The following is a 24,464-nucleotide window of genomic DNA, read 5'->3' as shown; positions in this document are numbered from 1 at the left end:
TTTTTTAAAGAGAGACAATAATTTAGCATATTTTTAGTATCATGAAAGCAACTGTGTTTGATTGTTTGATTTATTATGTCAACTAATGGTGATGTTAGGCCCCCTATACCATCTGTAATCAGACAAGTTGGTACTTTGTGCAGTCCTGCTGAAATTTTATTTTTCAGTTTGCAGACTGCTTTATAGACTTCATCCTTTGTCACAGGTAGTAAAGGCGCTGAATGAGGTACATGTTTGTTCCATAAAAACACGGGAGAACTACCGTAATTCATTAACATCCTGCCACGATATTTCGACACAAAGTCTTTTGGCCATCTTCAGGTGAGTACAGCTGTAGAAGTACTGGTGAATACGCGATGAGCTCTGCTATTTAAAGCCAAAGGGGGCTGAATGCGCTGCGCATGTACTGTTTAGCGTGCGCATTCACAACTCTGTGCGCTGCGCCTGGCGCCCTCCGCGGTGAAAACTTGGCATTTTGATATCAGATCGATCTTCATCTTTGTACCGATAACTACGTTGACTGCAAAGTTTCTCTACAGCAGGATTCCAAGCAGAATTTAACTGGTAACCGTTATCTCGATTGATAAGAGTCTCACTGTCTGACAATTTTATTTCTATGGATTCATTTATAATTCATCTCCAGAAATTTGATGTTTGAGCCACAATTTTTGTATCATTGTAATTTGTAGAGTGGCCAGTAGAAATGCAATGTTCATCGATTGCGGACTTGGTGGGTTGGAGAAGGCGAGTATGCCGCTCGTGTTCCACAATACGTTCCTGCACTGTTCTTGTTGTCTGCCCTATATATGACTTGCCACAATCACACGGAATCTTGTAGACACCTGATTTACGTAGGCCCAGGTCATCCTTAACGGATCCCACCAGTGTTGATATTTTAGGAGGAGGGCGAAAGATGACTCTAACTTGATGCTTCCTCAATATTCTACCTATCTGTGATGATATGTTCCCAATGAAAGGTAGATAAGCCGTTGACCTGAAGACCTCTTCTTCTTCCTTGTTGCATCGTTTGTAGGACTGCATAGCTCTGTTCACTTGCTTAGTTGAAAGCCATTCATCAGGAATACTTTTTGCAGGTGTTTCAGTTCCGCTTGAAGACTGTCGACATCAGAAATAGTATGGGCATGGTGGATTAAAGTTTTAAGGACACCCATTGTTTGTGCTGGATGGTGGCAACTGGTAGCTTGCAGATACAAATCTGTATGGGTCGGTTTCCTATACACTAAATGACCAAGTGTGCCATCCTTCTTGTGCCGTACCAGAACATCTAAAAATGGCAAACAACCATCTTTTTCAGTTTCCATAGTGAACTTAATATTTTCATGTATGGAATTCATATGATGTAAAAATTCCTGGAGACGGTCCACGCATGAGGCCATACTATAAAGGTGTCATCCACGTAACGCCAAAACACTGTCAGTTTAAAAGTGGCAGAGTTGAGAGCTCTCTCTTCAAAATCTTCCATAAAAAGATTTGCCACCAGGGGAGACAAAGGACTCCCCATGGTGACACCGTCAGATTGTTCATAAAATTTATCGTTGGATGTAAAATATGTAGAGGAGAGAGTATGCTCAAACAACGTTGTAATATCTGCATCAAACATATTACCGATCAGGTGTAATGAATCTACAAGAGGCACCTTGGTAAAGAGAGAAACCACGTCCAGGCTGACCAGCAATTCGTTACTTTGTAGCTGTAAAGACTGTATACGACTGCTAAAATCACTAGAGTTTTTTATGTGATGAGGGCATTTGCCTATAACTGGTTTAAGCAGTGATGCCAGAAATTTTGCTAGGTCGTAGGTGGCTGCCCCACTGTTGCTCACAATCGGACGTAATGGTACATTTTCCTTATGGATCTTAGGCAGTCCATATAGCCTGGGAGGAACCGCACTATTTGGTTCGAATCTCTTGATGACCTCCTTCGATAGAGAAGTATTTGACAAGAGCTCTGCTGTTTTTCGCATAACTCGGCTCGTGGGGTCCTTATCAATTTTGTGATAGGTGGAATCACATAATACAACATTGATCTAATTGACGTAATCATCCTTTGTCATAAGAACCGTAGAATTTCCTTTGTCCAAGTTTTCACCACGGAGGGCGCCAGGCGCAGCGCATGGAGTTGTGAACGCGCACGCTAAGCAGTACATGCACAGCGCATGCACAATGCAGCCCCCTTTGGCTTTAAATAGCAGAGCTCAGTGCGTATTCACCAGTACTTCTACAGCTGTACTCACCTGAAGATGGCCAAAAGACTTTGTGCTGAAATATCGTGGCAGGATGTTAATGAATTACGGTAGTTCTCCCGTGTTTTTATGGAACAATCAGTACGCCGGGAAAGTTTCAAACATCACAGGTACATGTTTATTTAGCTTTTTGACAAAAGGGACTGTTACAAATGGTTTGTGTAATTTTGTTCCTGTTCTGTTAAATTAGTCATTTATAGTTTGCTAAATCTTTTGTATCTTGTATTACAAACACTTTGTCTGCTTAACTCACCTGGCAAGGACCCATTTCCTGCTTTACAGTCTTCTGTATTGCTTTTGTTTTTAACAGTGAGTATCAGTTTTGAATTTACGAGCTCTCTTTGCTGCAAGCAGCACTTTGCTGTATGTTTGCCTACACCGTTTATACACCGAAGAGCCAAAGAAACTGATACACCTGCCTAATATTGTGTAGGGCCCCCACTAGGACACAGAAGTGCCGCAGCATGACGTGGAATGTGCTCGAATAATGTCTGAAGTAGTGCTGGAGGGAATTGACACCAGGAAACCCACAGGGCTATCCATAAATCCATAAGAGTATGAGGGGGTGGAGATCTCTTCTGAACAGCACGTTGCAAGGCATCCCAGATATGCTCAGTAATGTTCATTTCTGGGAAGTTTGGTGGCTAGCGGAAGTGTTTAAAACTCAGAAGTGTGTACCTGGAGCCACTCTTTAGCAATCCTGGACATGTGGGGTGTTGCATTGTCCTGCTGGAATTGCTCAAGTCTGTCAAAATGCACAATGGACATGAATGGATGCAGGTAATCAGACAGGACGCTTACATATGTGTCACTGTCAGTCATATCTAGACATATCAGGGGTCCCATATCACTCCAACTACACATGCCCCACACCATTACAGAGCCTCCACCAGCCTGAACAGTCCCCTGCTGATACACAGGGCCCATGGATTCATGAGGTTGTCTCCATACATATACACGTCCATCCACTTGATACAAATTGAAATTCACTCATCCGACCAGGCAACATGTTTCCAGTCATCAACAGTCCCATGTCAGTGTTGATGAGCCCAGGCGAGGTGTAAAGTTTTGTGTCATGCAGTCGTCAATGGTGCACAAGTGGGCCTTCAGCTCCAGAAAACCATATTGATGATGTTTCATTGAATGGTTTGCGTTCTGACACTTGTTGATGGCCCATTATTGAAATCTACAGTGATATGTGGAAGGGATGCACTTCTGTCACTTTTAATGATGCTCTTCAGTTGTTGTTGGTCCCATTCTTGCAGGATCTTTTTCCTGCTGCAGTGATGTCAGAGAATTGATGTTTTATTGAATTCCTGATATTCACAATACACTCATGAAATGGTCGTACCGGAAAATCCCCACTTCATCACTACCTTGGAGATACTGTGTCTCATTGCTCATGCGCCGACTATAATACCACGTTCAAACTCTCTTTAAATCTTGATAACCTGCCGTTGTAGCAGCAGTAACCGATCTAACAACTGTGCCAGACACTTGTTGTGTTATATAGGCATTGCTGTCCACAGAACCGTATTGTGCCTGCTTACATAGCTCTGTATTTGAATACACATGCCTATAACAGTTTGTTTGGCACTTCAGTGTAAAAGTGTGAGGAAGCTGGATTACATTGGCTGTTTTTAATGGAACAAAGCTACTTCAATGTTTGGGGTGTTTTTGATTATTTTTGTCGCCCATTTATTTTGTTCTACAGTTGATAACAGACATAATACTTAGGAAATGTCTGTTTAAATTTTAGTTTGAATAGTGCCATGAAGTTTTTGAATTTTTTGTTTGCATGTAGCTCTCTGTATACTACTTTCCATATACAACTGCTATTTGTTTGACAAATTCATGCCTTTTTTGTTTACAAATTATTCATCTGTAGGAATGCATATTTTTTGTTTTTACTGTATTTACAATTTAACTGTATTGGTGAGGTAATCCTAGATCTACTACACCCACACTATGGTTTTCATTGTCTAAATCTGTCAACACATTATCAATAACCATCATTAATTGATTCGTTCCTCTTGCTGCACTGTTAACCATTTACACTAAACTTGAAATGTTGAGTGACACTAAGATACAGTTGGAATTTGATTTCAGTGTATTTATATTTGGGTCTCCACATATGAGAATGTTGTCTTTTGGAGAGAATATCTTATCAAGAACTTAATTTAGTTTAGACAAAAAGATATTTGTATATCCACTAAACATAAAAAGTCTACTTTCTAGCACATATCGGTCCCTTAATTCTATTGCTGCCAACTCAAACTGTTTCTCTTCATTGACTGCAGATAGATTACTTCCAACATTAAATGGCTGATTTTGTTTCACATAAATAAAGCAACTTCCACACTTAATAGGTGTTATATTGTATGCAATTGCTAAATTAAGCAACTTGAAGACTTCATATTTAGTTTCTGATTCTTTTCACCTTCCGGCTCAACCTCTAGCTGTTGCACTTTATTTGTTAGACACTGAGTATTTTGGTGATCACCTTTTAATTTATCATTACTACATTTAGCATTTCCTCTTCTCTTTGTTTTATTGTCATTGTGTGTGAGTTTGTGTGTTTCATTATTTCGATTATATTCATGTATTTTATTTTTAAAAGATGGAAAATCCAGGATGGCCTGGTCTTGGCAGCTAGAGACTGTGGTCATGTGGTCATGTTTCGTGTGTGTGAGTGTGTGTGTGTGTGTGTGTGTGTGTGTGTGTGTGTTTGTGTTTGTGTTTGTGTTTGTGTTTTGTCTAGTTGTACTCGAGTTTAACATCAGATAATTTTACCAGCTGCCCATTTTCATTGTTACAGTGTTTCACTATGCTCAGTAGTGCAGAAATACCCCGATCATATAGTATTAATTGGAGCCAACTGAAATCCATTTAGTATAGACTGGGATGTCTATGGATTCATTGCAAGTGGTACAGACAATCTCAGCAAGTAGTTCTGAACACATTTCTTGAGCAACTAGTTAGATAAACCACACACAATGGAAATATCTTAGATATTGTATGACATGTTAAAAAGTAATGCCTCAAAATTTTCATGAAAACTCTTGAAGATTTCAACACAAAACAAATGTTATTAACATTTACATCTTTATTATTTATGTCTACATATTTACAGCTCTCTGCCACTAGCAGGCTCCAGATTATAGTGTGTAACATGCCAGTGTGTAATGTAGCTATATTAGTGAATGAGAAATGTTGTGCTCTAATAGAGTTTGGAATTTGAAGAGTTGTCCACACCTAGAGCACTGTCTCCTTCAGTATAATGGTGCTACATCACACACAAGTGCTACAGCATCTGCAACAATTTGATGCTTTGGGTTCACTGTCATAATCATCCTCCATACAGTCCCAACTTTCACCTGTTTCCAATTTTCATGTGTTTCTGTAAGTTATGGAACACTTTTGAGGGCTTCACTTTGATAGTGTTGAAGCAGTGCAAGCAGAGACGAGGCTGTATCTCTATCAACAAAGTCAAACATACTACAGTGCTAGTATCAAAAAATGGTTTCTCATTGAGAAACATGTGTTCTTTGCCAGGGTGACTATGTTAAGCAATAAATATAATAGAGGGAAACATTCCACGTGGGAAAAATATATCTAAAAACAAAGATGATGTGACTTACCAAACGAAAGTGCTGGCCGGTCGATAGACACACATACAAACACAAACATACACACAAAATTCAAGCTTTCACAACAAACGGTTGCTTCATCAGGAAAGAGGGAAGGAGAGGGAAAGACGAAAGGATATGGGTTTTAAGGGAGAGGGTAAGGAGTCATTCCAATCCCGGGAGCGGAAAGACTTACCTTAGGGGGAAAAAAGGACAGGTATACACTCGCGCACACACACACACACATATCCATATGTAGACATGAAGAATAAAGATGTAGAATGTTAATAAAACTTGTTTTATTTGAATAGCTTAAGGAGTTCTCATATTAAAAATTCAGAGGACTTACTTTTCAGCACGTCCCCATAGCTACAAACTGGCCAGTCCTTATCAACAGTGTCGGTATAGAGACTAGTGTTAGAGATCATCTTGTCATCCTAGCAATGCTGTAAAGAGCTGATAAGCAGTTTTAACAACCACTCAGACAATGGACATCATTTAGTTACAATATGATGGATGTAGAGTAATCAGGGCCAACACATATACTGATGGTAAATCATGCTCCAGTGAACTATATGGCAAGTAAGTGGATTAACAGCAGAAAAGACTGACTAAGATTTAAAAACAAAATGTGGAAAGTGCTGAAGAAACAGAGATTGTTGCAATTGTTGTTGTTGTGGTCTTCACTTCCCTACATGGCTACACTCCATATAAATACTTTCAGAAACGATTTCCTGACACTTAAATCTATACTCGATGTTAAAAAATTTCCCTTGTTCTTGTTGCAGTATCAGATCAAAAAAGAATGCAGAAATGTTGATAGGGAAAGGTTAGTAGAAATTTGTGTGTGGGTAAAAATATTGAAGCTCGAAGCATACAATAACTTTGACCATCATACCTTAGCTAAAGATGTAGCTGAGCAGATGAGAAACTTCTGTCTTGTGTAAAATCAGTGAGCAGTGTGAAGGCCTCTCTCTCGTCACAGTTTTGACCAATCTGGTGTGGCATCAGAAGATAGCGAAAGGAAATACAAAGTTTTAAATTTTATGTTTAAGAAATTGTTCATGCAGGGCTGTAGTACAAACATACTGTTGTTTTACAATTGCACAGACTTCTGTATGGATGACATGGTAATAGGTATCTGTGATACTGTTTTGGATTTACAGAGACTACTCATCAGCATTAGCCCTTTACTTAGCTTGCACTTTTCACTAATCTCTCATCCAGTGCAAAATCCCAAGTAATTGAATAAAAATACAACTTGACTCTCATATACGAGACAGAGAATCTTCTACTGACAAATCAGTATCACTTGTGTGAAACTGTACTTGCCCTTGCCTTGTGTGATGTTCTGCAAACTGTGGATAAATGGCAGTAGGCAGAATCCATTTTCACAGATTTCCAGAAAGTATTTGACACAGTACCTATTGCAGGCTGGTAATGAAGATCCCAGCATATGGATAGGTCCTCAGATATGTGACTCAAAGACTTCTTAAGTAATAAAACCCAGTTTGTAGTCCTGGACAGCAAGTGTGCATCAGACAAAGGTGCTGTTTTGCCGAAAACCGACATTCTGAGCTTGTGGCTGTGAACAAAATATAGGTTGACTCTTACATAGAAGATAACAGCTAGCAGCCGATTTTTACAAAGCTACTTATTTATTTAAACAGAGCTGTTACTGGTTTCAAACTGACCGGTTCATCTTCAGATGGCTAGTTCATATTAAGATAAATTTTACATCTGCTTTCACTCTTTGTTTTCCCAACTGATGAAATTTCCTTGGGGTAGTGGTGCCGATGAAAAATCCACACTGCTATGTTCCAGTGCAGAGTGCTTGTGATCTAGCAGCATCAGAAACTGCGTGATGCACTTTTTCATGTGTATATAAATATGCAAATAATCTAAAGCACCACTTACAACCTCAGAAGTTTCACCACATGGAAGTATGTACACAAAGATGGCGATATTGTATGCATACTTCCATGTGGTGAAACTTCTTAGTCTATGGGTGGTGCTTTAGATTATGTGCATATATTTATACATACACAAAAGTTCATCATACAGTTTTTGCTGCTGTTAGATCACAAGCAGTGTGCACTGGAACATAACGGCACGAATTTTTCATCGGCACCATCACCCTAAGGAAATTTCATCAGTTGGGAAAACAAAAAGGGAAAGCTGATGTAAAATTTATCTTAACATGAACCAGCCATCTGAAGATCTGATAGCGTCAGTCCTAGATTGTTCGAATAAAGTATTGGTGGTGTGCTGCTTGACAGTCATGTTGGTGTAATGACACTGAATGGTTGACTTCAGTTTATTTGTAAAATTCTAGGGAAGTGTAGCTCATCTACAAAAGGAGACCATGTATAGAACTCTTGTGTGACCCATTCAGCACTGCTCAATTGTTTGGGATCCCCAACAAGTCGGTTAAAATAAGGCAATGAAGCAGTTAAGAAGCAGAATGAAATTTCCACTCTGCAGCAGAGTTTGCACTGATATGAAACTTCCTGGCAGATTAAAATTGTGTGCTGGACCAACACTCAAACTGAGGACTTTCACCTTTCGTGTCCAAGTAACCTACCAAATGAGCTACCTAAGCATGACTCACAGCCCATTCTCACAGATTTACTTCCACCAGTACCTTGTCTCCTACATTCCTTTTTTCCAGGAGTGTTAGTCTTGCAAGTTTTGCAGGAGAACGTCTGTGAAGTTTGGAAGGTAGGAGCTGAGGTACTAGCAGATGTGAAGCAGTGAGGATGGGATGTAAGTAGTTCTTGGGTAGCTCAGTCAGTAGAGCACCTGCCTGCGAAATGCAAAGGTCCCAAGTTCGAGTCTCAGTCCAGTACACAGTTTTAATCTGGCAGGAAGTTTCAAGTAAGAAGTATATTGCTAGATTTTTTACTGATAGGTTCGAACAACTGCAGGTAGTATGAAAGTCATCTGTGAACTCAAATGGGAATCCCTGGAGGGAAGATGACTTTCTTTTCATGAAACACATTTGAGAATGTTAAGGGAAGTTGCATTTGTGGATGACTGCAGAATGATTCTAATTCCAACAACACACATCTCACATAATGAGGCAGACAAGATAAATTAAGGCTCATACAGAGCCATATATACAGTCATTTCCCCCTCACTTTATTTGCAAGTGAAATAAGAAAGGGTGTGATTGATAGTAGTGCAAGGAACCCTCCCCCATGAACCAAATGGCAGCTTGTGGATTACGCATGTAGCTGTAGATCTGCTATTCTGTTTCCAGTTCATTAATTTCTATCTTAGTCATCCTTTCAAACAAATGTAACTTCCCAGGTTTTTGTATTTCTTCTATAACCAGCATCTCAACTTAAGGTTTGTTGCCAAATTTTTGTGAAGTCTGATTTTCTTCAGTCGTTACTGTTTCTCTGTTACTTGATGAACAAGCCCCCAGCTCAAAATGCTTGTGTATTTGTCAGAATGTATGTGCGTCAGTCTGTAAGCTGCAGTATGGATCATATTTGCGATTTTTGTTAGATTGTGTATGATGACTAATTTTACATTCAGCATATGATCTGTATTGTTTGTTTGTATCTCTGAAGGACTAGTGCAAGCATGAGAGGCATTTAAGTCAAGTTAAGAAGATCTTACTTTCTCAGGCAAACGAACTAGATTTGGTTCTTTACAAATTTTCATTTCTTATGTTTGGATAATTCAGCAGCAGAACAGTTTCTGAGCACACCAGTAGGTATGTGATAATTGTTTTTGGTGGCACCAACCAAACAAAATCAGAGGTGGTGTAGATTCTACAAGCAGCACACTGACACTTGCTAGACTGCTTCTTGCTTTCCCATCCCAGTCGCTGCTTGATATGCACGTGATGAGAGGTCACTCGGTAAGCTGCTGGTTGGGTCAGTTGGAATGAGGTGAAGGCTGTGGGCATTTGTGAAGAGATGACGAGTTTGTGCATGTTTACTCAACTGCACAAGGTCTCCAAAAGTCCAGCTGCTGGGAGGAGGGTCAGATTAGCACCTGGCAACCTCACTAGGACTTCTCATTAACTGCTGTGAGCGAATTACAGAGTACATTGATCTACATGATCCCAGTGACCTGCATTAAAACTACACACAGAAAACTCTTAATATTGTAGAGATGAATTCATTGCATTCTCAAATTTGTCTGTACGACCAAACTTGTGGAAACTGGAATATGTTTCACAATTTTATGAAAAAATGCCTAGATAATTGTTGTGCAGAAATCTGTACAGCTATGATGTAGTTGTAAATGGTGATTTGTAGCAGATAGTTGGGACAGTGGCTTGTAGAAATGACATACTTATATTGGAAGGGTTTTTTCACACAATATGGAATTGATCAACAGAACCAAAATGCCCACAAATGTAGATCAGAAAGTGAACAGCGTCAAAATACAGATCTTTTGATGTATGTCACTTACAGGTTTAGTGTCTAATGTGCATTTAAATGTTGTCCTAAAATTACTTATTTGTGAAACACAGGAGAAAACTTGTGGACAATTAGCACATGTAAACTGTAGGAAATAGGCACCATTGGTCAGTACAAGTTGGCGGGTCATCAAATGATTATGTATGGGAGTGGTGTCACTGATAGTCATTGTCTGAGAAGTGTAAATGATGCATGGTATGAGGCTGTACAATGTCAGGTGAAAGAAATATTTTTGTGTGTTTTCAACTTTTGCCAAATTTACAGCTGGTTTTGGTGATAGAAAATCTCAAGAGAAAATCTCGAGAGAGTTTTAGACCATGAGTCTGAACGACCTTTGGGCAATTTTATAGTGATTTACAACTGAAATATCCTCAATACTTTGATACTTGAACTTAAATATCCTCAATACTTTGATACTTGAACTTGATTTTAGGGTTGTAGGACTTGTACTTGTTTAGCAGCATTTATTTACATTTACTTTGGTTAATATAAGGCCCACACACACACACACACACACACACACACACACACACACACACACACAACTTGCACACACACATCTGCAGTCTCAGAGAGCTGAGACCACACTGCAAACAGCAGCACCAGTGCATGATGGGAGTGGCGACTGGGTGGGGGTAAGGAGGAGGCTGGGGCGGGGAGGGGGAGAGATAGTATGGTGGGAGTGGCGGACAGTCAAGTGTTGCAGTTTAGATGGAGGGCAGGAGAGAAGGTGTGGATGGGGGAGGGGGTAAGTAGCGGAAAGGAGAGAAATAAAAGAAATTAATAGACTGGGTGTGGTGGTGAAATGATGGCTGTGTAGTGCTGGAATGGGAACAGGCATGGGGCCAGACGGGTGAGGACATGGACTAATGAAAGTTGAGGCCAGGAGGGTTATGGGAACATAGAATGTATTGCAGGGAAAGTTCCCACCTGCGCAGTTCAGAAAATCTGGTGTTGGTGGGAAGGAACCCTATGGCACAGGCTGTGAAGCAGTCATTAAGATGAGCGATATCATGTTTGGCAGCATGTTCAGCAACAGGGTGGTCCACTTGTTTTTGGCCACAATTTGTTGGTGGCCATTCATGCGGACAGACAGCTTGTTGGTTGTCATGCCTACATAGAATGCAGCACAGAGATTGCAGCTTAGCTCGTAAATCACATGACTGGTTTCACAGGTAGCCCTGCCTTTGATGGGACAGGTGATGTTAGTGACCGGACTGGAGTAGGTGGTGGTAGGAGGATGTATGGGACAGATCTTGCATCTAGGTCTATTACAGAGATATGAGTCATGAGGTAAGGGATTGGGGGTTGTGTACGGATGGACGAGTATATTGTGTAGGTTCGGTGGATGGCAGAATACCACAGTAGGAGGGGTGGGAAGGATAGTGGGCAGGACATTTCTCTCTTCAGGGCATGATGAGAGGTAATCGAAATGGAGAATGTAATTCAGTTGCTCCAATCCTGGATGGTACTGAGTTAGGAGGGGAATGTTCCTCCGTGGATGGACTGCGGGACTTTGGGAGGTGGTAGGAGACTCGAAAGATAAGGGACGGGAAATTTGTTTTTGCACAAGGAAGGGAGGATGATTATGGTCAGTGAAGGCTTCAGTGAGACCCTCTGTATAATTTGAGAGGGACTGCTCGTCACTGCAGATGCGACGACCACAGGTGGCTAGGCTGTACGGAAGGTACTTCTTGGTATGGAATGGGTGGCAGCTGTCGAAGTGGAGTTATTACTGGTGGTTAGTAGGTTTGATACGGACGGAGGTACTGACGTAGCCATCTCTGAGGTGAAGCTCAACATCTAGGAAGGTGGCTTTTACTCATTCTGAATGTGTGAACTAACTAGGGTGAAGTTAAGCATCAACGGTGAGTGAAACATGGTAATAGGTTGCTTTTATAGACTGCCTGCATCAGAAGCTGCAGTGATAGAGCACATCACAGAGAACTTGCAAAAATAGTGAGTACATTTCCTCACCGTGTTATTGTACTAGAGGCAGGCTTCAGTTTGCCAGCTATAGACTGGGTGACTCTTACAACCAAAACTGGTGCTAGAGACAGGAATTTGCGTGATGATATTCTGAGTGCCCGTCTCTGGCATTGCATTAGAGGGTAGTGTGGAAACAGCTCAGCAGCTGTTTGTCATCATCATGTCCAGTAGTGTGGAGGGATAGCATTAGCGGATTACCTCCATGGCTGCCACATACCAACACTGTGCAGTTGACAAAATGTGCCTGTTTGCATATTGTGAAATTATTTTCTGTAGTGCACGTGTTGATTATTGTACTTTTTGACTTGAACTACTCCTATATAACAGTATAGAACATTACTCAAAAAAATTATTTCATGAAAATTTTTCAGAAATTATGCAAAAAAGTGCTTAATTGATGCTTAAAAAGCAACACTGTTTACAGGTCATGCAGGTATCAACAGCACGACTCCTCCAGGACTTAGGTGTCGTGGAGTGCCTGTGTCGTTGTCTGCAGGCTATACCACCTCCAAAATTACAGTCTACACCACCTTCTGAAAGGCCAGCATTTGGTTCACCGAATCCAGAAGTGCTTGTTGGAGATATCCATCTGATATTGGGTTCCATCGTGACTCGATCCATTCTGCTTCCAGGTCATCAAAACTCTACTCAGGTATTTTTTTTTTATTTATGATTTGTAGCACTGGCCAAATAAAATCATTGTAAATTGAGGTGAATGAATGAAAATATTTTGTGCTCACGTAATGTGTACAAAATGAGTTCATTATAGCAATTAAATTTAATGAGAGATTTTGTGAATCTCAATCAGCTCACATATCAACAAAAATTATCAATTTTTGAAAATAAAGTCTAATTGGATAGAGAGAAAAACGTGCTCACCAAGTGGCAGCAGGGAACACACACATATAAAGGGCAAGGAAACCTGCATTTTTCAGAGCCAATGGTTTGAAGGTGAAGGAAGAGGGGTCAAGGAGAAGAACTTGTGAGGTTTAGGAAATGGGAAGAGATCAGAAAAGTCTCCAAGAACACTTGGTCAGGGGAGACTTACTGGACGGGATGAGAAGGGAAGCCTTTCAGATCATGATATGCCATAATGGAATAAGCAAAAGAGTTTCTTTCTAAGTAATGTAGGGAAAAAAGTTTATTGTGCAAAGCCCATTTTTATTTGTACTGTTCAGGATGTGCATAACAAAAAGTCTTGCCGACCGAAAACAACAAGAAGTCCTGTTCAGGATGTGCATAAGGAAAAGTCCGGCCGACCAAAAACATCAAGAAGTCCAGCTTTCAGCACTGCTGTGTTACAACATTTTACTAAATCACATCAAAAACCTATGAAGCAGGGTGCACGTGAAAGCAGGTTAAGCTGATCAAGTGTATGACAAGTTCTGGAGGCTGGAAAGTGGAAAGTATACATTCCAAGATTGCTGCATGCTATGAATGAGGAGACTCATATTTGAAGGACGGAGTACTGCAAGTGGTGTGAAAGCATGCTTTGTGAGGATGAACTGTTTGCAGAGATGGCAATGTGGTATTATGAGGCGCAATTCAAACTGAATCATACTGTAAAGCACCATAACTGCGTGTACTGGACTCCTGAAAATCCACATGTTCACATGGACAAATATGTTAACCTACCAGGTGTTAATGTGTGGTGCGGTCTGTCGTCACTCAGTTTTATTGACCCACACATCTTCGAAGGTACTGTAATGGTGAGGTGTATCTCCATATGCTGCAAACATCAATTTTACCTGCTATCTTAGAGATGTTAGGAAATAAAAGATTTTACTTATAACAAGATAGTGCACCATTTCACTACCTCCTTGGTCTCCAGACCTTACACTTCTTGACTTCTACCCGTGGGTGACCTTGAAAAATGAATTTTATCAACAGAAGCTAAATACACTGAAGGAGTTGTGAGAAACTATTGAGGCATCCTGTGCAGGTATCACACCAACAACACTGTGGGGTGGTAATTTTTAAGTTGATTAACAGGTGCACTCTCTGACTGCTAGATAAGGATACCATCTGTGAAAGCAATGAAAGATAGTGAGGCCAGAGATGATTATTAATGAGCAATGCACAAATTAATTAGTAGCTCTCTGACTGTCTGTCTGTGTCTCTGTCTGTGTTGGGATCTCAAAGAGACTAGGCACATGTGTATCCCCACCAAGTATGAGTAACATTGTGAATGTATTACGTAAAGAACACCAGCAATAATGGAGGGAAACACAGACATGTCACTGCAGCATCGAAGAGGTATTAAAAGAAAATTATTTCAAGAAGGGACACAAGAACATTTTTAATTTGTATATCTATGTATTGTTAACGGAATATTATTGCACAGCCTTTTCTTCATTAGCTACAGTGACTCTTCGGATAGTTGAAACACCTCCTTTGTTCGATAATGCATTCCAGAATAATTTTAAAAAAATAATTTACCCCTTTTAAATAATATTTCCCTGGTCCTTTACAAATCCTTTTTCAAAAATAAATTCCCTACAACTGACAGCCGTAGTTCGGTCAACAGTTCAGCAGCATTGATGTTGTGTGGCTGCTAATGGGGGTGACTTTGAACACGTAGAATAACCTTCCCCCTGTGCAAGAATAGTAATAGTATATCATTTTGTTTCATTAATATTGACTATCAAAGAGTGTCTACATTTTTCTGGGCCCCTCTGTACAATTTCAGACAATGTGGCAGCCTTATATTACATTAACTCAATAGTTGTAGGTGAATGGAGACAAAGGTGAAAGCAGTTGGGCACTTGCACATTGTGGGTGTTGCAGGTGCTGTCAGATGTGCTGCACCAGCTGGGCTACCTGTGGGAGCACCTGGGTAGCAGGCGCTGCCGGGACGCACAATTCTCTGTGCTTGAGTCTGTTGTCAACGTGCTGCTGGAGAAGCTGAACCTTGCTCAGCCGGTGGGAACCCTGTTCCAGTCAGGTTCGTGCAGTGTCTGCTGTCATGTTACTGCATGCTTTCTAGAATCCCAAGAATTCTTGTGTTATAATGTGATTTGAATTCTTACGTGATCATTTACAACACAATTCACAAAAATGATGGTCGTGATTCAGTTCTACACCGGTTCAACTGTCCACTTAACATCCAGCTGGATGAAAGACCACATGATTCAGGTTTCAATGTGATATGTCAGATGCCTCCAGCAATATCTCCTTTTCGACAGCTGCCACTCGTTCCATACCAAGAAGGCCCTTCTATACAGACTAGCCACCTGTGGCTGTCGCATCTATAGTGATGAACAGTCCCTCTCCAGATATACCAAGTCTCTCACTGATACCTTTGTAGACTGAAATTACCTACCCAGCCTAGTGGAGAAACAGATCTCCCTTTCCTTGTCCCTCCAGTCACCTACAGTCCACCAATCCACCACATTCCCACTGTCCAACCATGAACGAAGGGGCCCTCTCCTCATGTCTCAGTACTACTGAGGACTGGAGCAGCTGAATCACATTCTCTGCCAGGGTTTAGATTACCTCTCATCGAAATGAGGAATATTCTAGCCACTATCCTTCCCACAGTGGTATTCTGTTTGGTATCCCCAATTTCTGGCCTGACAGTAGCAGATGATGTCATAGGGGGCCCTACTGCTACCTCCAACACTTTTGGTTGCTATTTTGCGGAGATTTTGAGCTCCACCCACTATTACCCTGCCTTCCTCCATTAGAAACAAGTGGAGAAGGCTCGGATGATACCCTTCTCTTTTTAGAATCGTGAGTTCTGCAATGCTGTCTTTACTATGAGGGAGCTAGATCATGCTCTCACTTCATCCCAATCCTCCACCCCAGGGCCGGACGATGTTCATGTTCAGATGTTGCAGAACGTTTCTGTTGCGGGCAAGCACTTTCTCCTTCGCATCTGGGCAGAATGTACATTTTCCCAATAATGGCATGAAGCCACTGTCATACCCATACCCAAGCCTGGCAAGGACAAACACCTCCCTTCTAGTTATCGCCCCACCGCTCTCACCAGCTATATTTGCAAGGTGATGGAACATATGAGTCATGGCCGGCTGGTATGATGGCTTGAGTCTCGCGCTTTACTAACCACTGCACAGTGTGGATTTTGAGTGGGCTGTTCTGCAGTTGACCATCTCGTCACCTTGTCAACCCATGTCATGAATGATTTTCTGTGAAACTACCATAATGTGGCTGTGTTTTTTGATTTAGGTAAATCCTACGCCAACTGGAGAAGGACTGACATCCTCCATATGCTCTACACGTTGGGCTCTCGAGGCCGCATGCCCCTTTTCCTTCAGGAACTTTTAAAAGACCGAGTTTTCAAGGTACAAATGAGTTATGCTTTTATCCAGGAAAGCAGCGTGCCTCTGGGTTCCATCCTGAGCGTTGTCCTCTTTGCTATTGCCATTAACCCTGTAATAGCCTGTCACCCACCGGGCATCTCTGGCTCCGTTTTTGTTGACGATTTTGTGATCTATTTCAGTTCTCCACAGACTTGTCTTCTTGAGTGGCATCTTCAGCGATGTCTCAATCATCTGTACTTGTGGAGCATTGACAATGATTTTTGCTTTTCCACTGACAAAGCCATTTGTATGACTTTCTGGTAGTGGTGCAATTGGTTTCTTCCACCACCTTTACATCTTGGGCCCGTTGCACTTCCGTTCATTGAAATTATGAAATTCTTCGGGCTCATGCTCAATAGGAAACTTTCTTGGTCCTCCCACATGTCTTACCTGGCCGCCAGCTGTATGTGGTCCCTCAGTGTTTTACGTGTCCTCAGCGATACTTCCTGGGGAATGGATCTGACCACCTTCCTCTATTTATACCAATCCCTTGTCTGTTTGAAACTAGACTATGGGTGTTTCGTTTATACATCTGCGCATCCATCCGTCTTACGCCGTCTCAATACTATCCTCCATCATGGTGTCTGTTTGGCCACTGGTGCCTGTTACACTAGCCCAGTTGTGAGTCTGTATGCTGAAGTTGCCAAAATACCTCTGTCATATGACTGTGACTTTCTGCTCAGAAGATACACATGCCGTTTGTCTGCCATGCCTAGCCATCCATCCTACACCTTCTTCTTCGATGACTCCTTTGACCACCAGTGTGGAGCTCTCCTCTGTTACCTCCATCAGCTTGACTTCACGCTTCTTTCCTGATGGGTGTGAACCCTTCACCTCCTTGGATTTGTGCTGTGACCTGCTTTCACCTTGGCCTTCATTCGCTTCCTAAGGACACTATTCCAGCTTCGCTCTATCACCGTAAGTTTCACGACCTTCGGACGGAACTTTGCGATAGTGCCTTTGTGTATACTGATGCCTCTCAGACTGACCGTGGTGTTGGGTGTGACTTCACCATTGGCATTGACATTTTTGGGCACTGGCTTCCAGACCACTGCCCAGTATTTACAGCAGAGCCATTGGCCCTGTATCAGACCACGCAGTACACCTGGCGACAAAGGCTTTTCACTTGATCTTGTTCTCCGACTCTCTCAATGCCCTTCGCAGCATCAGTGTGCTGTACACCATACGTCCCTTAGAGCAACACATCCAGGAGAGCTGTCATTTGGTCACTCTTGATGGAGCCACTCTATTGTTTATGTGGGGTGCTAGTCATGTCGGTCTTACTGGAAATGAGGCCACTGAGGCTGCTGCCAAGACTGCAGTCCTTGTACCTCGCCCCACTAGTCCTTCCATTTCCTCTGATGGTCTCTCTGTTGCTGTCTATCAGGAGGTGGTGTCAGTCTGGCATCATCACTGGTCCTCTCTTCATGGGAACAAGCTCTGGGGAATTAAGCCTTTCCCATTGGCTTGGATAATTTCCTCTATGCCCTCTCACCGTGAGGAGATCATTTTAGCTAGTTGGTGTACTGGGCACTGTCCATCGCCATTTGTTAAGTGGTACTACTCCTGCACTATGTGCTCATTGCCACAACCTCTGACAGTTCATCATTTCTTGACAGAATGCCCTTTTTTTAGCCGCTTATGTTCTCATTTGTGTTTGCTATCTGAGCTATTGACCATTTTAGTGAGCGACCATGGGCTATCGACTGTGTTTTACTTTTTATCTGTCATAGCAATATGGCAAAGGACATTTAATCTTTAGTCAGGACCTCCATTTCTCTATGGCATATTTTATGGACCTTTCTCCAAGTCCCTGTTTTTGGCTGTCTTTCCCTCCGTCGATTGGGCTTCATATGTAGTCTTTTTTAACTCCTTTTTTTTCTTAGTGTTCTATGGTTCTGACATGGGTGTGTATGACCCTAGTTGTTTTTGCAGCCTAAAACAAAACAAACAAGCTAACAAACAGTGGTATTCTGCCACCCCTGAACCTACACAATATCCTTGTCCATCTGATCTGTGAACAGTTGCTACACAGTTGTTAGCAGTGAAAATATCCATCCCGAAATTAATGCCTTTGATAAGCTAAGGCTCTCTTGGAGACGGTTACAGCATCTTTCCTGTACTCTTATCATACAGTTCTCATTACTGTCAAGATTGACAAGTGTCATTACTCCAGGAAACCTGGAATCTCAGAGAGTACAACCCAGCATACATCTGCAGCCTTGCGTTTCTCCTCTAGCACTGCTATGTTGCACTTCTTGTCAGACAAATTTTTTAGATGCCTGTATACCCATTTCTGTGCTTCAGTTTTTGCATTTTGGTATTTTCTCATTTCCTCAGTTAAATTCAATATTTCATGTAGTATCCAAGGATTTCTATCAATTCTTGTCTTTTTGCGTGGTTTTTCCTCTGCTCCCCCCCATGAACCATGGACCTAGCCGTTGGTGGGGAGGCTTGCGTGCCTCAGCGATACAGATAGCCGTACCGTAGGTACAACCACAACGGAGGGGTATCTGTTGAGAGGCCAGACAAACATGTGGTTCCTGAAGAGGGGCAGCAGCCTTTTCAGTAGTTGCAGGGACAACAGTCTGGATGATTGACTGATCTGGCCTTGTAACATTAACCAAAACGGCCTTGCTGTGCTGGTACTGCGAACGGCTGAAAGCAAGGGGAAACTACGGCCGTAATTTTTCCCGAGGGCATGCAGCTTTACTGTATGATTAAATGATGATGGCGTCCTCTTGGGTAAAATATTCCGGAGGTAAAATAGTCCCCCATTCGGATCTCCGGGCGGGGACTGCTCAAGAGGATGTCGTTATCAGGAGAAAGAAAACTGGCGTTCTACGGATCGGAGCGTGGAATGTCAGATCCCTTAATCGGGCAGGTAGGTTAGAAAATTTAAAAAGGGAAATGGATAGGTTAAAGTTAGATATAGTGGGAATTAGTGAAGTTCGGTGGCAGGAGGAACAAGACTTCTGGTCAGGTGACTACAGGGTTATAAACACAAAGTCAAATAGGGGTAATGCAGGAGTAGGTTTAATAATGAATAGGAAAATAGGAGTGCGGGTAAGCTACTACAAACAGCATAGTGAACGCATTATTGTGGCCAAGATAGATACGAAGCCCACACCTACTACAGTAGTACAAGTTTATATGCCAACTAGCTCTGCAGATGACGAAGAAATTGAAGAAATGTATGATGAAATAAAAGAAATTATTCAGATAGTGAAGGGAGACGAAAATTTAATAGTCATGGGTGACTGGAATTCGAGTGTAGGAAAAGGGAGAGAAGGAAACGTAGTAGGTGAATATGGATTGGGGCTAAGAAATGAAAGAGGAAGCCGCCTGATAGAATTTTGCACAGAGCACAACTTAATCATAGCTAACACTTGGTTTAAGAATCATGATAGAAGGTTGTATTCATGGAAGAACCCTGGAGATACTAAAAGGTATCAGATAGATTATATACTGGTAAGACAGAGATTTAGGAACCAGGTTTTAAATTGTAAGACATTTCCAGGGGCAGATGTGGACTCTGACCACAATCTGTTGGTTATGACCTGTAGATTAAAACTGAAGAAACTGCAAAAGGTGGGAATTTAAGGAGATGGGACCTGGATAAACTGAAAGAACCAGAGGTTGTACAGAGTTTCAGGGAGAGCATAAGGGAACAATTGAAAGGAATGGGGGAAAGAAATACAGTAGAAGAAGAATGGGTAGCTCTGAGGGATGAAGTAGTGAAGGCAGCAGACGATCAAGTAGGTAAAAAGAAGACGGTTAGTAGAAATCCTTGGGTAACAGAAGAAATATTGAATTTAATTGATGAAAGGAGAAAATATAAAAATGCAGTAAATGAAGCAGGCAAAAAGGAATACAAACGTCTCAAAAATGAGATCGACAGGAAGTGCAAAATGGCTAAGCAGGGATGGCTAGAGGACAAATGTAAGGATATAGAGGCTTATCTCACTAGGGGTAAGATAGATACTGCCTACAGGAAAATTAAAAAGACCTTTGGAGATAAGAGAACCACATGTATGAACATCAAGAGCTCAGGTGGAAACCCAGTTCTAAGCAAAGAAGGGAAAGCAGAAAGGTGGAAGGAGTATGTAGAGGGTCTATACAAGGGCGATGCACTTGCGGACAATATTATGGAAATGGAAGAGGATGTAGATGAAGATGAAATGGGAGATACGATACTGCGTGAAGAGTTTGACAGAGGACTGAAGGACCTGAGTCGAAACAAGGCCCCCGGAGTAGACAAAATTCCATTGGAACTACTGACGGCCTTGGGAGAGCCAGTCCTGACAAAACTCTACCATCTGGTGAGCAAGATGTACGAAACAGGCGAAATACCCTCAGACTTCAAGAAGAATATAATAATTCCAATCCCAAAGAAAGCAGGTGTTGACAGATGTGAAAATTACCGAACCATCAGTTTAATAAGCCACAGCTGCAAAGTACTAACACGAATTCTTTACAGACGAATGGAAAAACTAGTAGAAGCCGACCTCGGGGAAGATCAGTTTGGATTCCGTAGAAATACTGGAACACGTGAGACAATACTGACCTTACGACTTATCTTAGAAGAAAGATTAAGGAAAGGCAAACCTACGTTTCTAGCATTTGTAGACTTAGAGAAAGCTTTTGACAATGTTGACTGGAATACTCTCTTTCAAATTCTAAAGGTGGCAGGGGTAAAATACAGGGAGCTAAAGGCTATTTACAACTTGTACAGAAACCAGATGGCAGTTATAAGAGTCGAGGGGCATGAAAGGGAAGCAGTGGTTGGGAAGGGAGTGAGACAGGGTTGTAGCCTCTCCCCGATGTTATTCAATCTCTATATTGAGCAAGCAGTAAAGGAAACAAAAGAAAAATTTGGAGTAGGTATTAAAATCCATGGAGAAGAAATAAAAACTTTGAGGTTCGCCGATGACATTGTAATTCTGTCAGAGACAGCAAAGGACTTGGAAGAGCAGTTGAATGGAATGGATGGTGTCTTGAAGGGAGGATATAAGATGAACATCAACAAAAGCAAAACGAGGATAATGGAATGTAGTCGAGTTAAGTCGGGTGATGCTGAGGGTATTAAATTAGGAAATGAGACACTTAAAGTAGTAAAGGAGTTTTGCTATTTGGGGAGCAAAATAACTGATGATGGACGAAGTAGAGAGGATATAAAATGTAGACTGGCAATGGCAAGGAAAGCGTTTCTGAAGAAGAGAAATTTGTTAACATCGAGTATAGATTTAAGTGTCAGGAAGTTATTTCTGAAAGTATTTGTATGGAGTGTAGCCATGTATGGAAGTGAAACATGGACGGTAAATAGTTTAGACAAGAAGAGAATAGAAGCTTTTGAAATGTGGTGCTACAGAAGAATACTGAAGATTAGATGGGTAGATCACATAACTAATGATGAAGTATTGAATAGGATTGGGGAGAAGAGAAGTTTGTGGCACAACTTGACCAGAAGAAGGGATCGGTTGGTAGGACATGTTCTGAGGCATCAAGGGATCACCAATTTAGTATTGGAGGGCAGAGTGGAGGGTAAAAATCATAGGGGGAGACCAAGAGATGAATACACTAAGCAGATTCAGAAGGATGTAGGTTGCAGTAGGTACTGGGAGATGAAGAAGCTTGCACAGGATAGAGTAGAATGGAGAGCTGCATCAAACCAGTCTCAGGACTGAAGACCACAACAACAACAACAACAACAACAACAACAATTTTCCTCTGCTGGTTTCACTGTTACTTCTCTCAAAGCTTTCAGTTCATCTTCTTTTTTTATTCCTTTTCCCTATTTCAGTTAATTGTTGGCTAATACTCACTTTGTAACTCTTGACAGTGTCTGTTTCTTTCAACTTACACAGCTTCTGCCTCTACAATTTTCCACTTTTTTGCATTTTCTTAAGTTCCAGTCTGCAATTTATGACCTGTTAATTATGGTCTCAGTCCACATATTCTCTGTAGAAATACTTTTCACTTTAAGATCTGGTTTCTAAATTTATGTCTTGCCCTTACATAATCAGTCTAAAATTTTCTAATTCTTCCAGTGCTACTGCATTTTTACAATAATATTTAGTAATCCTTAAGTCAAGTGTTTGTAATGGTTAAATTATTTTCTGTGCAAAATTCTTTCAGGTGACTGTCACGTTGTAGAGCATGCTCTGGAACAAGATATTGTGTATTGTGTTGCCACTATACACACAATATCATGTTGCAGAGAATGCTCTCTCACATGATAGTCATGACCTCGGTGCCTGTTTTACCATTCGCACCATCTGGGTTCTTTGCCCCAAAACCAGTTTCTCTAAATTCCGCAGGTGGGAACTAGCACTATAACGTGTCCTTGGGTCTTACTACCCACCTGGCTTTAATTGACATTAATTCTTTTCATCTCAGCATTTCTCCAAAGTACCGTATTTACTCGAATCTAAGCCGCACTTTTTTTCCGGTTTTTGTAATCCAAAAAACCGCCTGCGGCTTAGAATCGAGTGCAAAGCAAGCGGAAGTTGTGAAAAATGTTGTTAGGTCCCACCACAACTAACTTCTGCTGTCAAATATTTGTAGCGCTACACAGGCATGTTTTGTAGGCACAAAGATAAATACTGGCGCCAAAACCTCTGCGTCAGTAAATAAATTTAAAAGAAAAGGTAGAAGACGAGCTTTTTTTTCTCTGCCCCGAGTTTCGACCACTGCATTTTCATACATTATCCAATGAAGTAAATACAAATTCCGTATTGTTCATCTTAGAATGTAGCAGAATTTCAATGTACTACGAAAATCTGACTGGCAAGATTGTTTGAGATGTTTGTCAATATGGCCAACTCTACGTTCTGAATTTTTTTCCTACCAGTGAGAAGAGATGGTTGCTAATAGGAACCTGATGAAATGTGAATCACATGCAGTATTCTCTTCACCATAAGAATAATACGAATATAAACATTTTGCCATGTATTCTTGCGTGTTTGCTGATATCTCATTTAAATCCTGTCTGCCTAATAAACTACGAAACTAGAGTGATACAACAGCAAATGCGGAAGAATATACGTATTGTGTCATGTTTATATTCGTATTATTCTTATGCGTAATAGTGATACAGTCAGAAATGAAGCACAGCAACTGACTAGATTTTTAAATCTAAGATGACTCTAATTTCTATGCAGAATTTGATGTACTAAAGAAGCGGCCGCAAAGATTTTCAAACGTTGAAAAATTTTCGCCCAACTCTCGTTCAGAACATGTTCTATCATACGCAGTCTATTATTTGGTTCTTGTTGATCATTATCAAAGAAAGCAGCAGTGTAAGTAACAACATATAGCAGTCTCTTGCCATTGTTTCGCTAATGAGACGATTCCTCTCTTTTTTTAAAAAAATTGTAAGCGGCAGTAGCGCGCACAAAAGCAAGCCATCCCGCAAGCGGCGACAGGCCATAAACACGCACTATCAGAATGCGACAAACAATGCATGACACAGTATAGTAATGCATTTTCAGCTTAGAGTGACGTAAACACCTATAACAAAGAAGACGGCACTTATCAGATCAAAGGAAAATAAGCAATCGAATCAAACCAGACGAAGCACGTGAAAAAGGAAGGGCACCCGTATAAATACGGACGGAGCGCCTAACGCATAGCAATGGCTACCTGGTAAAGCTTAACTGCTAAGCTTACGACTCGAACCAAACTACTGTAGCTGTATCGTCATTCATTCGACCTAAATTGTGTCTCATATTACAATGGACCAACTTTGTTTCGATTTGGAGGTGCGGCCTAAAACTTTTCTCTCTCCTTGAATTTCGAGTCTCAAATTTCAGGTGCGTCT

At 41.3% G+C, this 24,464-nt stretch overlaps 1 protein-coding gene across 1 annotated transcript in view; it reads left to right on the top strand.

Annotated features, from left to right (window-relative positions):
- The window catches only part of LOC126416782 (lysosomal-trafficking regulator), a 603,504-nt gene that overhangs the window by 366,971 nt on the left and 212,069 nt on the right, over positions 1–24,464 (top strand). Inside the window, exons 35-36 of the mRNA XM_050084644.1 lie at positions 12,745–12,972; positions 15,108–15,264. Of these exons, the coding sequence (XP_049940601.1) occupies positions 12,745–12,972; positions 15,108–15,264 (385 nt within the window). The remainder of the gene's footprint in view (positions 1–12,744; positions 12,973–15,107; positions 15,265–24,464) is intronic.

The sequence above is a fragment of the Schistocerca serialis genome, chromosome 8 (genome assembly GCF_023864345.2).
Source record: "Schistocerca serialis cubense isolate TAMUIC-IGC-003099 chromosome 8, iqSchSeri2.2, whole genome shotgun sequence".
Lineage (NCBI taxonomy): Eukaryota > Metazoa > Arthropoda > Insecta > Orthoptera > Acrididae > Schistocerca > Schistocerca serialis.
Note: the sequence above shows the minus strand (reverse complement) of the source record. Positions and strands in the feature narration are given on the sequence as shown.